Source organism: Lynx rufus, unplaced genomic scaffold (assembly GCF_022079265.1).
Source record: "Lynx rufus isolate CCGP_SWC_20201006 ecotype Redwood Valley unplaced genomic scaffold, mLynRuf1.p SCAF_7, whole genome shotgun sequence".
Classification (NCBI taxonomy): domain Eukaryota; kingdom Metazoa; phylum Chordata; class Mammalia; order Carnivora; family Felidae; genus Lynx; species Lynx rufus.
This window is the reverse complement of record NW_025814889.1, coordinates 131,274,894-131,288,737: the sequence shown is the minus strand read 5'-3', so window position 1 is coordinate 131,288,737 and position 13,844 is coordinate 131,274,894. Positions and strand designations below refer to the sequence as shown.

The window sequence follows — 13,844 nt, the reverse complement described above, 5'->3', positions numbered from 1 at the left end:
AAGAAACCGAGGCACAAAGAGGGCCGCAGTTCGTGGAGCAGGGATCTGAACTCAGGCTGTCTGCTGCCCTTGCTGAGTTCCCAGCCCCCGGGGCCTGCATCGTAGGACGGTCATGTAGGGTGGTCACAGCGTGGCTGAACAGTGCCCCTTCTTGCGGGAGAACCGCAAGCCTCGGTTTCACCGGGGAGCTTCTTGCCAACTACTCCGTTTCACGTGGCAAAGCCAGAGGAAGACCATTTAAAGGAGGATCTTGCCCCATCCGGCGAGCGTGTCGTTTGTTGGTTTGTTTGCTCTTTGTGATGTGCAAACGTTCCTGCGCTCCAGGCCAGGAATTGCAACCTTGTAGGGCTTTTGTGTATCAGTTCAGGGTTGCTTCCTGTTGCGGATAACAGAGAGTGGAAGTCATGGTGGCTTGAACCAGACTGAGGCTTACTTCTGTTTCACACAGAGGACGTCGGGAGGTAGGAGAGTCCAGAGGTGGTGGGGGACCCAGCAGTGTCGTCAGGGGCCCAGGCTCCTTCTTTCTCTTAGTTTCACCAACTTTGGCACGCGGCTTCCGCCCTCAACGTGGCCTCATGCTACAAAGTGGCTGCTGGACCTCCATCGTCACATCTGCTCTCTGGGGTGGTGGGTATAGACTGGCTGAGCGTTTCCCTCGGTCCCGCCTGACAACACATGTTTCCCTCACTGGCCTCGCCTCACCGCAGGGGAGGCTGGGAAGTGGAACCTTTCGGCCGGGCACATTGCCACGTGAGTTCATTACTAACGTAAATGGGAGACAGGACACGAGAAGGGCACTTTGCCACCTCGGCCCCAGAGCACAGTAGTGTCCTATACACCCCAAAGTGAAGCCTGTGGCTTTTTTCAGGTGCTGTGACTGTTTCAGGCAAGACAGCTGGACAGGGTGAGGGGAAGGAGCCCTGCCTGCGAATGCCGGGACCCAGGCCCTTCGGGGCCTTGCTAGTTTGGGGGTTTTATCTCCCCCTCAGTGTCCTGTGGTAGTTCCAGCTTTGGGGGAGGGGTTCTGCCAGGCAATGATGGCAGGGCAAGGGGGAGAGAGGAGAAGGCCGTCAAGCAGGGGCTCTGTGCCTTGCAGGTATGTTCTGGAAGGAACCATGATGACAGCAGTGATGGTATCGTTTAGCACTGGGCTGGAGGTCTGGTTGGTCTACCTGGGAGGGCAGGATAGGAGTAGCCTGGAGTCTTGAGGATGTGGGTGGCCAGCAAATTGTAGCCTGTCTGGGAAGACCTCTTCACACTCCTCCAGGCCCATCCCCAGGGACCAACGTCATGCACCCTACCCCACCAATTTCTGCCAGGCCCTGAGAGGGGGTCACAAGGGTTGTGACAATCCGAGAGAACATTTCGCCTCTGTTTTCACACGGATCCTTCCCACAGACTGGGGAGGTTATTGGAGATTCTTTCCTTTTTACGGATGGGGAAACTGAGGCTGAGTCAAAGCCACGCTGTGGCAGAGTTGGGCTGGGTCCTGGGTCCTTTGAGCACCAAAGGGGAGGGGGATGGTCTGAGTACATGTTTCAAATATAGTGTCTTTTCATTTCTTTTTTACTGTTGCTGAAAAAATATTGAGGTATAATTTGCATCTAGGAAAGGAAAGTGCGGATTTTACGTGTACAGTTCAGTGAATTTTTACCTTTACCTATGTTTGTGGAACATTCCCGGCACCCCAGAAGGCTTCTTACGCCCTTCCTAGTCACTAACCTTTCCTCTCTCAAAGGGCAACCACGATCCTGACCTCTATCCCCAGAGACTGGCTTTGCCTGTACTTATATTTCATCTAAACAGAGTCATGCAGATGTTCTCTTGCTTTTGACTTCTTGGACTTAGTGTGATACTTGTGAGATTCGTCCAGATTGTGGTATGCATATCTATAGTTGATTTTTTAAAAAATTTTTGACGTTTATTTATTTTTGAGAGAGAGAGACAGGAAGAGCACGAGTGGAGGAGGTGCAGAGAGAGAGGGAGACACAGAATCCGAAGCAGGCTCCAGGTCCTGAGCTGTCAGCACAGAGCCCGAAGCGGGGCTTGAACTCACGGACCATGAGATCATGACCTGAGCTGAAGTCGGATGCTTAACCAACTGAGCCACCCAGGAGCCCTGATTTTTTTTTTTTAGTGCTAAGTAATATTCCACTGTGGGCTATGCCATCATTTGTCTATTCATTTATTCTGTTGATGGACAGTTGGGTGGTTTCCTGTCTGGAGCTATGAGTAAAGCTGCAGAAAGTATTCGTGTTCAAGTCTTTGTGTAGACATATACATTCACTTCTTTTGGGCAGATACCCAGTTGTGGAATGGCTGGGTCATAGAATAGATATATGCACAACTTCGTAAGAAACTGTCAGGTTGAACCATTGCTACTCCCACTAGTCGCATATGAGAGTTGATCCTCGTCTCTCCTATATTTGATATTTTCAGTTTTCAATTGTGGTTGTTCCTGTGGGTGTGAATGATAGCTTGTGGTGGTTTTAGTCTGCATATCTCTCATGGTTGATAACATTGAGTGTCTTTTCATGTGGGTATGGGTGATTCTGAGATTTTCGTTTGTGAAATCCCACTTCATATCTTTTGCCTATTTAAAAAAATGTTTTTTCTTATTAATTTGTAGGAGTTCTTTATATATGCTGCGTACTAGTCCTTTGTCAGATATATGTATTGAAATAGCTTTTCTGCATCTGTGAGTTGGCTTTTCTTTCTCTTAGTGGTGTCTTTTGATGACTACTACTCTTAATGGCAATGAACCACAACGTATCATTTCTCTTTTATGTTGTTTTGCAATGAAAGCTTGGCTTCTCCAAGTGGAGTCTTTTTAACACGTGATTCCAACCTAGCCTTACCCCATCCGTTTGCTCTCTCTGCCTCCTCATCTCCTATGAGGAGTGCCTCTCAGGAGCCAGGGGTGAGGAAGGCAGAGATGGGATAAAAGATCCGTGATGAAATGCAGGGTTAAAAGCCTGGATTACTCTCCTCGCCAGGACAGGAGATTTGTGTCCCTCCCTCCCCCTTCCTTCCCCCCCCCCCCCCCCCGCCCGTGCGGATTTGGGTTTATGCTGGGCTGCAAGATTAAAGCCAAAGAGATTAAAAGATTACCTCTGGCAGGGAAGGCAAATTCTGCCTCTTTGCTCCTGGAGTCAGTGGGGAAGGTTGGGGAGGAGGTCGCACACACTCCCCTCCCCGGGCCTTAGTTCCCAAGCGGTAAAGGGGGTGGGGCAGCTGAGCTGGGTAGTGAGCACTGACATGGGCTTCAGTTGTTCTCACCAGACTAGCAGTCCCAGCCTTGGCTGGTGATGTGTTAGACATGCAAACCCCTGGCCCCTCCCAGACCTACCGAGGAAGAAACCAGAAACCCTAGGGAGTGGGGATGAGAGGGCAGCAGTGTGGGTTTTAAAAGCCCTCCAGGGCATTCTGATGCGCTCTCGGGTCTGTGTACCAGCATCTTTAATTACGGTAACAGTTGCTAAGGTTTAGAGCATTTGACTGTGGTCCTCGATGACTCTTCTTTTAAAAAAAATTTTTTTTAATTTATTTATTTTGAGAGAGAGAGAGGTGGGGAGGGGCAGAGAGAGAGGGGGAGAGAGAGAGAGAATCCCAAGCAGGCTCTGCACTGTCGGCGCGGAGCCCGGTGTGGGGCTCGAACTCACGAACCGTGAGATCGTGACCCGAGCTGAAACCCAGAGTCTGACTGACTAAGCCACCCAGGTGCCCTCACCGGTGACTCTTCTAAAGGGTACGTGCCCACTCACCTATGATGGAGGTACTATTCCTCACTCCACTTTACCTAGAAGGAAACTGAGGCACAGAGAGGTGAAGCAGCTTGCCCAGGATCACACAGCTACTCGGAGAGGCTGGCCCCAGAGGCTGAGCGGCTAATCACTGTTCGTGTGGTTTCGAATTCCCAGCGCTGTGCGTCCTGGACCTTTTCCGAAGTCCAGTGTCTTTATCAGCTGTTCCGAGGAGTGATAGCTCCAAAGGCCTGACCACCCCGGGGGGCCCCTGGCTCTCAAGGTTCTTTCCCGGGCTGCCCCCAGGGCCCGCTGAGTCTGCTTCGACCACGCAGGGGCACCTTCCCACTTCCTCTTCCTGCGTCCTGGGGAGGTGGTGGCAGCTGGGAAGCCCCTGGGCTGAGACCGAGGGAAGTGGGTGCTGTGAGCTGACCCCGGGTGCGCTGTCCGCCGGACCCAGAGACAGAGGGCCCACGGCGCGCTCGGTGAAACTCATTCATGTCTCGGGTCATTTCCTCATTTGGTATTTAGTGATCCCAACCGGAGAGAAGCAGAGGCCAGCGGAAAGCCAGGCGCAGAGAGAAAGGGGAAGACGGGAGGAGGAAGCCCGTCCATTAATTTTACGAGTCCTCCTGTGAGTCCCCTCCTGCACGGGGGATGGTTGAAAATAACAACGCCGGAGCTGGCTGGCGAGGGATCAAGGAACAGCCAAGGCCCAGATGGGGAGGCTGATTTATGGGGGCAGCACTGGGGGGGGTGAGCACGCCGGGCGGAGAGAGCAATCTATCACTGCTCCCTAGGAGAGCGGAAAGGCCCCCCCACCGGCCTGGCCCTTACCGGGGTGCGGGGCGAGGGGTGCTGCAGGCCCGCCCTGCTCTCTGCCGGGTCATCAAGGCCCCTGCTCTGAGGGGGAGGCTTGGGGGCCCTCCTGCTCCCTCTCCCACTCCCCCCCCCAACTTTCTTGGGTCTAGAGCCCTTCAAACCTTTGCGTGGGTGGGGGCAAGGGTGGCTGCGAGGAGGAGGAAAGACGGCCGGATGTAACCTCGGACAAGTCCCTTCTGTGAGACTCAGCTTGTCTGTAAAACGGGGGCCTCGGCCCAGCCGGGCCAGCCTCGCAGGGCTGCTGTGGGGGTCAAGCGGTGTGGGCCGTGAGCTGCAAAGCTCCGTCCCACCCGAGACGAGTGTGAGGTTGGAATGAGGACCTTGCCTCCTAACCGCTGTGCTCCCGGGCGCGCGCGCTGGGCTCTGCGGGGGGAGATACGTGCGGGGCACGCGCACACAGGGGCCGCGACAGCCCAGAGTCTGTGTGTGCAGGTGCATCCACCTGTGCGCATCTATGAGGCTTCCAAAGCTATAGCTATATGCGTGGTGCCTGTGCGTGTGTGTGTGTGTGTGTGTGTGCGTGTGCTACACTGATGGCCTGAGCTGCCCGTAATCCCTTTACTCCTGCCAGCTTGGGAGGACCCCTCGGGGGTAGTGGTGGGGGTGTGGCCGGGTGCTTCTGCCCAGGCCCCATCCAGCTGGTTATTTATTGATTAATTCTGCTGCCAGCTGATGGATGCCAAGCCTGTGCCGGGCGCAGGCCCTGGGCTGATTTACATAATTAAAAACCATCAGTAACGGAGCCAGGCCTCACCCGCCAACTGCTTCCTCTAGCGTGACAACAGGCTGAGTCTCCCTCCTCCCACCCCCACCCCGTCCTCTGCACCCCCAGGCTTCCTCGCCTCCCTGACCCACCCCCCCCCACCCCGCTCTCCTGGCCTGCCCTGTGTCAGCCCGCCAGCCTGGGCCGCTCCGCGACAGCAGCCACTGCCCGGTCTGTGATGGAGGGATGGTGGCGTGCCGGGATTCTCGAGTCACTGACTCCGAGGTTCTCTTAGTCGATGGTCGTCAGGCGCTTTGATGGAGAGTCTCAGATTATAAGATTCAGCTGTGATCCTCCAAGTATGTGATTTTTCAAGAGTCTATTACTCTATGTGACAAAGGGGAAAAAAATGTTTGCTCTCGGCAGTCCTGCCTGCCCTCGAGGAGGTGGGGCCGCTCTGGGGAGAGCCGCCAGGCTTTCCGGGGAGGCCGCCGTGGGGGGTGGGGTGTGTCGGCCACTGCTTTCCAGAAGGAGCGGTTCATCACCGCCAAAGGCTCCGGGCAGGGGTGGGTGTTGAGGAGTCTGGGCAGAAGGACGGAGGACCCAGGGACACCTGGGGAAGGGTCGGGAAGCTATCCCCGGTAGACTCCGGCCCTCTGAGAGGGGCTTCGGAAAATACCGGATTCTGTGCCGTGTGTGACGTCAACCTCCTTGCCGGTGTTGCTTTCGGTGTCTTCGGGGAAGGCTCTCGGATTTAGAGAGGCCGTTTGGGGCGACCGGCGTGGGCTCCTCCAGCTCTCAGCTGTGTGACGTTGGGCAGTGACACAGCCTCTCTGAGCTACAGTTACCTTCTCACCTGTAAAACGGGGGTTGTCGTCAGGATTGGGTGTGAATCCGTCTGACGTGCTTAGTTAGGCCCGTGCTGAACTCTTCATGGACGGTGGCTGTTACTGCGTGGAGGTGCGTGTTTTGGGGGAGACCTTCAGCAGGCTGGTCGCACTTGGCGAGAGCAGAGACTCGTGGCAGGGCTGGGGACTCAACACAGGAGGGCTGGCTCTGCCTGTGTCTGCAGGCCGGCTCGCCGTGAGGCGGGTGTTCAGAGGACGTTTGTTGAATGAATGCATGATTTTCTCTTCTCTCGGCCCGTCCCAGGCACGGCGCCGGCCGTCTGTCAGTTTAGGCAGCGTACGCGGGATGCGTGGCTTCTCACAGGTGGGTCCCCGGGCCTTGCTCTCTCCTGTTCCACCTGTCCTCATGCTGTTCCACCTGCCCCCACACTGTTCCACCAATCTCCGCCTCTTCTCCACGCCCACGGCCCGGCCCCAGCCACTTCGCCTCCGGCTGCCCTTCCTCCGGAGCAGTTTGGGGGAGACACAGCAGACTGACCCCACGCCCAACACCGTGGCCTGGACGTGCGCCCACAGACCCTCTCACACAGCGCCACACATCTTAGTCTGAGCACGACAGGACCTTGGAAGCTCAGGTTTCTTTTTCTCTCTTTTCTTTCTTCACATTTTTTAAATGTTTATTTATTTTTGAGACAGAGAGAGAGAGAGAGAGACAGGGCGTGACCTGGGGAGGGGCAGAGAGAGAGAGAAAGAGGGAGGGAGAGAATCCCATACGATGCAAAGCTCGAACCCACAAAGCGTGAGATCATGACCTGAGCTGTTCCCATCCAGGCAGCTGTTGTCTCGACTTCACCATCGCTCGGCCACGGGTTGCGGGGCGGACGGGCACAAGCGCCTGGTGGCGGTCAGGTGGTCGCGGACCTGTGAGGATTGGACACAGCCCCTGAGCGGATGAAGAAGCGATGTCACAGGGCAGCCTCTTCCCGGCGCCGTCAGAAGAGAAGGCGCCGCGTTCAGCGCACTCGAGGGCTGGGATGTTGTCGGGCCAGCCGCCTGGCCCCCGCTTTGGTTGCATTTCACACCGGAAAGCATTCCTTCTTGTGCGGTGACAGCTCTCGGATGGGGCTTTTAATATGCTCGTTGCCGTGTCATCGATTTCTCCCCATGAGCAGTGGAGAAAATCGCCCAGTGCTGGGAGAGACTCAGGCCGTGGGGGAATCAAGAAATTTGTCCCACAGTCGGTCTTTCAAAACCCTGGTATCTTTTTATCAGATGTGAAAATGGGAATTTAGCCCCAAGGCGACAGAATCCGATTATCCCAGGCGCTGACTTGTATGGCCAACTCATGTTTCTTAAAATCAAAGGGATGGGTTACATTGGTTTTGTCGTGTCCACGGAGGAAGACTTTGAATCTTGTCCCCCATTGTAGTTTATTATCATTATTAAAAATACTAGTTATAAGATTATAAAAATATTGTACGATACAGAATTATAAAATTTTTTTCACGTTTATTTATTTTTGAGAGACGGGGACGGAGCACGAGTGGGGGAGGGGCAGAGAGAGAAGGAGACCGAACTCGAAACAGGCTCCAGGCTCTGAGCTGTCAGCACGGAGCCCGACGCGGGGCTCGAACCCACGAACTGCGAGATCATGACCTGAGCCAAAGTCGGACGCTTAACCGACTGAGCCCCCCAGGTTCCCCCTCTTGTCCCTCATTTAAAAAAAACTTGACTTGCACCTTCATTCGACAGTGAGAGTTGCTCAGGTTGGAAAGGCAGACTTTTGTTCGGCCCATCTCTGCTGACAGCTGGCTCAAAAGACGTCCACTCGGTGGCCTTGGCTTGATCGCACTTGTAATTTTCTCGATTTCTCTCGGCACCAAATGAAGAGCAGGGAGCACGTTGTCGCCTGCCAGCCGCTCGGTGAGAATACGCTGTGAGCGCTAGCATTCCCCAGCAGGTGCCTCCATCCACGTAGCTCGCACCCTTCCTTGCAGCCTACGTGGTGGCCGAGAGTCAGTCCTGATCTCAGCGGCCCCTTCCAGTCTGCGCCGTGGCTCGCGAAGTTATCGACGTAACCAAAAAACGCCCTCCTCTGCGGCACCCGTGTTGAGTAATTTATTTGGGGCCCAAAGACATTATGGAGGACATTTCCCTCACATAGGGGCAGATCAGGCTGCGGGTGTTGGAAAGACTCGAGCCACAGATGCTTTCGTAAATTAAAGATGCGTTCCTGAGGACACAGGTGTGCTATAACAAGAGCCTGAATAACCGTGACTGAGATAAGATAGTAAGGTACTTTTCTCCGAGACAACAGTCTGAGCCCGATGGGACCCACGCTGATGGGTTGCAGGTTTTTATTGTATTACCTGCCTTCCTCAACCTGCAGGTGGCTCGCCTACCTGGTTTAAGATGGCTGCTCCAGCTCCTGCCATTGCAACCGCATTCCAGCCCCAGGGAAAAGGGCAGGAAAACAAAAGGAGAGGCACGCAGGAATAGGAAATGGCACCGCTTGTCTCTGCTCTCATTTCCTTGGCTAGAATCCCGTCACGTGGCCACGCCCGTCTGCACGGTCAACTGGGGGTCAACCGGGAAATAAAATGTAGCCTTTATCTGGGCATGTATCCAGGAAAGTTTCTATCTCTGCAGAAGAAAAAGAGAGAAGGGGGAATAACTACCAGCACGTATGTGCGAGAACTACCCATCTTCTCCATCGTTGGCCACTAACTGTCCCGACCACGCCCGCACTCCCTAGAGTGTCACTGGATGAAAGATAACGTCATTGAACCTGTTCTCTCTGACTTGTCATTCACCGTGTGGCTGGGTCTGTAAATTTCCCGACAACAGAACAGCTTCTACCTGGCTTTTCCACAAGGCGAGCGTCTTTAAATAACGCCTCTGTGCTCTTGGTCCCTTCTCTGCCTTTAGTGACGGAAGTCATCAATTTCGTGCCGGAAAGCTTTATTTTGTACTTGCTCCGGAAACACTCCCGTGGGTTCCCAGAGCGACGCCTTGATTGCTTTGTGGGGAGAAAGATGTGCAAACTTCAGAGGCTCGCCCCCGGGCACCTGGCCGGACAACGTGACATAAGAGACCCCACACTGGCCCAGGGTATGACGCAATCCCACGTGCAGGCATTTAAGGGCTGTATTTCCTGTTTTTACTTTTCCTCTTTCCTTGTGCGAAATCCTACGCCTCCACACCAGCACATTCCACAGGCGTAATCAAATTCCTGTTCACAATCGATGGTTACGCCTTATTCTGAAGTGGAGAATTTTTGTTAATACCTTCACCCCTACTTCAGTGTTTCAGCAGACCATTTTGTATGACCGGCCCATTTTCGTCATGTGGGGCTATGATCCAACAGCAAACGCGTTTAAGTTCTTCCTGGGTGCCCAGCGCTGTTCCAAGTGCTTTGTGTGTATTGTGACAGGGTTTTTTTTTTTTTAATTTTTTTTTTTTAACGTTTATTTATTTTTGAGACAGAGAGAGACAGAGCATGAACGGGGGAGGGGCAGAGAGAGAGGGAGACACAGAATCAGAAGCAGGCTCCAGGCTCTGAGCCATCAGCCCAGAGCCCGACGCGGGGCTCGAACTCACGCGCCGCGAGATCGTGACCTGAGCCGAAGCGGGACGCTTCACCGAGCGAGCCACCCAGGTGCCCCGTATCGTGACGGTTTTGAAACCCGCTCCCAAGTTTCTGGACACTTTTATTTAAGGAGCAGCATCTGTGTCTTTTCCCCTTCAATCTGGGCCAGAGTGAAGTGACGCCCTTATCACCAACGGAAAGCCGTGGAAGCGATGGGCTGTGATTTCTAAGGCCAGATACGAAAAGGCCGCAGAGCTGCTGGCTTCTGGGACACTCGTTCTGGAAAAAGCCCAGCTGCCGTGATGGCGATAAAGCGCTTCGGTCACCGGCTCTAGCACGGCCGCCAAACTACGGCAGGCACCAGAGGCCAGCCGTGTGAGCCAGCCGCCCCGGACAGGCCACACAGCCCCGCTGTGACGGCGACGGCCGCCCCAGATGGCATCTGACTGCACCCACATCAAAACCCCAAGCGAGAGTTGCCCGGCTGAGCCCTTCCGGGCTTCCTGCCCCACAAAACTGGGTGCAGAGTCAGACAGTGGTGGGTTTTTTTTCCCCACCGCTAGAAGTTTTAAGCCAGAGTAGTAACCAAAGACACGGGGCTAATTCAGTCTCGAATGTTCGGATGAGGAAACTGAGCCCCAGAGAGATGCCGTGAACTCCACGTGTTTTCCTGGCAGAGGTAAGAGATGCGTGCAGGCCGGCTGACGACTCTAATGTCCTGCCTCTTGACCACAAAGGGGTTGGGGAAGCAAAGTTAACAAGTGAGCAGGAATGGGGGCGCCCGGGGGGCTGAGTCAGTTGGGCGTCCGACTTCGGCTCGGGTCAGGATCTCGTGGTCCGTGAGTTCGAGCCCCGTGTCGGGTTCTATCCTGAGCGCTCAGGTGCCTGGGGCCCGCTTCGGATTCTGGGTCTCCCTCTCTCTCTCTGCCCCTGCCCCGCTCACGCTGTCTCTCTCGCTCTCAAAAATAAACATTAAAAAAAATAATAATAATAAAATAAATAAAATGACACCAAAGGAGGAGTAAGGCGCGAAATGTAAAACTGGGCCAGCCAGGCTGACGAGCACCCGGTTGAGGGAAGGTTGGGACCCTTCGGACCCACCGTCACAGACCGACGGGCTTTGGGAGACACGTGGCACTTTTGAAGAACCCAGCGACTTCCACAAAGATCCACAGTTAATTTCACATTTCATATTTGCAAAACCACAAGTGACCGAAATCCTTGCCACAGTTACTTTCTCCTCTAACGCCTGCGCCCTGCCTGGGGACGGCAGGGATTTCGACACCACACGAGGGAAGCCCTGACCCCACGACTCTTGGCATCTTAGACACGGGAGCTCGGAAGCTTCCCGACAGGAGATATTAAAGCCATAAAATTAAAGGACATCAGATCGAACGGTCGGGAGCACCTTGGAGTTCACGTCACCCAGCCTTCCGCCCAGGGCGAGACAAGGACAAATCACGTAAGGGCAGAACAGCCACGATGGCCCCAGCGGTGCCAGGGATTAATGGCCAAAAGACCGTAGAGAAAATACGGCCATCAGATCGCCGGGTCAGGGTGGTCACGGAGGGCTGGGAACCGGCTCAGCTCCCTGGGCATGTGACCTGTGCCGTCACCCCCCACCTTGAGGGACCCCGCGCGTGGTGTCGGGTCCTGCCTCACCGTCCTGAAAGTCTTGATCGTTTTTGAACACGGGAAGGGGTTCCAGATTTTCGCTTGTCGCTGGGCCCTGCGAAGAATGTGGCTGGTCCGGCATGGGGTGGTCCGACGGCAGGTGTGGCAGTGAGCATTTGGGGGGAGCAGGGCAGGCAGAGCCCGGGAGACAGAGAGCCCCAAAGCAGCTTGGGAGGCGGCCACTTGCCCAAGACCCCTCTTCAGGCGGCCATATGCAAGAGACCGAACCCGGTCTTGTTGGAGGCTACCGCCCATGGTTTTATAAACACTTTGCTCTCCCGTCTCCCGCGACAGCCCTCGAACTTAAGCTGCCTTCACTGTTCTCAGCCTTCTCTTCCCGGGAGCCTTCCCGGATTGCTGTGGCCTGGTCATACTTAGCATTCCCTCCCCCCTTCATTTTTCCTACCTGGCTGAGCCCCTGTCTTTGTGCCCGCCTGTCTCCTTTCTCTGCCCCTGCTGGCTAGAGTCTCCGGGGGCCTCCTAGGCCCATCCCCACAGGGCCTCACACCTGCAAGAAGAATTTTTTGTTTTTGTTTTGAGTGAGAGAGAGAGTGCAAGCGGGGGAGAGGGGCAAAGGAGGGAGAGAGAGAGAGAGAGAGAGAGGGAGAGGGAGAGGGAGAGAGAGAATCTTAAGCAGGCTCCATGCTGAGCAGGGCTCGATCCCACGACCCTGAGATCGCAACCTGAGGCGAAATCAGGGGTCAGATGCTCAAGCGACTGAGCTACCCAGGTGCCCCGCAAGGAGAATTCTTGGTCTCTGTGTTCTTGCTGCAAGCCTCAAGAAGATTCCATGGTGAGCCCTTCTCACCTTCCCACGCCTAGAGCTGGGCTCCTGCCTCAGTTTCCCTGTCTAAAACTCCTGGGAACTGTGGGATAGTGGGAGCCAGGCAGGACTGGTTGACAGTCTGTCTCACCACTCGTTCTAAAGCAAGCGAGCCGCTTAGCCCTTCCAAGCCTCAGTTTCCCCCTCCGTAAAATGGAGGTAAGGCCCCACCTTACCCAAGTGATCAAGGTTGGCATCGCCAGTCATGTGGATGTCACGGACCCCCCAATAGACAGCGGGTGACAAGGGCGTCACAGCTCTGTGCTCTTCTCCCCGCCCCATGACCCACGGTGAGAGAAAACATCAGCTAAGCCCCAGTTGAGGGACCTGCGACAGAACACCTGATCGGCACCCTTCAAAACTGCCAAGGTCATGAAAAGCAAGGGAAGAACGGGAACCCGCCGGGAGAGCAGAGAAGACTCCGGGGACGTGAGGCCTGAATGCAATGTGGTCTTGGGGTCGGGATGCTGGAACAGAAGAAGGACGTCAGCGGACAGACGGGCGAATCTACGTGAAGTCCGGAGTTGGGGCCGCAGCAACCTACCAGGGCTAATTTCTTAATTTTGACAAACGTGCTGTGGTTACGTAAGACGTTAACGTCAGGAGAAGCGGGGGGGGGGGGGGGAGGTATACAGCAAAGCCCTCTGTGCTCCCTTTGCATTTTTCCCCCCTCCAACTCTAAAATTATTCCCCAATAAGATGTTTATTAAACACACACAAAACCGGCCCTGCTGCTCTCGCTCGTGTCCGCCCAGTGTCCCTCCCTCCTCCAATTCTTCTGCTGACGGGCCCTCCCCTGGTGACAAGGGTGCGGATGCCTGACCCAGGCTGGGCCATTAACTTGCCCTCCTCGTCCTGGCCACAGCGATTGGTCCAGGGGGTAAGCAGGTGACCCACGCTGGGCCAATCAGAGTCCTCCCCTAGGATTGCTCAGTTTGGAAGGGGAAGCGAGGCTCTCCCTGTCTCCCCGTGAATCTGGAAGGCTGTCAGCCCGGGGCTGGGGGGACTCCGTCCCGAAAGAACTAAACGAGAGAGAGAGAGAGAGAGAGAGAGAGAGAGAGGTGGAGAGAATGCTGATGGCATTCAAGATGGCCTCTCCCAGTCCTCCCCAGGCCCAGCCTCCCCAGCGTGCCCTGTTATGGGAGCCCATGTATCTCTCCTTTCCAGTTTAAGCCAGTGCAGCCTGGGCCCGGGGTTGGGTTTCTGTCACTGGCAACCAACGAGTCCTGACTAATCCCTTCGCTTCATAGTCGCTTTATAGCAGCCGTGCTATAAATGGTGGGGGGGTGTTGGTACCCTCCCCAGGGATCCAGGGCCTGCCCGGAACGCAGCCTGCTTGGCTGTGGCCTTGACACGTGCCTTGTTCCCCTCCCGGCTCCCACACGGCCCCCTGACTTCACACATACCGTCCCACCCCCAGGCCCTGCGCAGGGGGGCCTCTTTCTCTCGGTGCTGGGGGCCGAAGTGTGGTGCTGGGGGCCGAAGCGTGCCGCTGTTAGGGCTCTGCCCCCATCACCCCCAAGGCACCCGGGAGGAGGAAACGGAACGGGGCCTCTGGCAGAAAATTCCCTCCGCTGAAATT

The 13,844-nt window shown here is 55.4% G+C and overlaps 1 protein-coding gene across 1 annotated transcript in view; it reads left to right on the top strand.

Annotated features, from left to right (window-relative positions):
* MFNG (MFNG O-fucosylpeptide 3-beta-N-acetylglucosaminyltransferase) overlaps positions 1-7,650 on the top strand; it is a 35,994-nt gene extending 28,344 nt beyond the window's left edge. Inside the window, exon 7 of the mRNA XM_047067220.1 lies at positions 7,008-7,650. Within this exon, the coding sequence (XP_046923176.1) occupies positions 7,008-7,103 (96 nt within the window). The 3' untranslated portion in view covers positions 7,104-7,650. The remainder of the gene's footprint in view (positions 1-7,007) is intronic.
* The last annotated feature ends 6,194 nt before the right edge of the window (positions 7,651-13,844 follow it).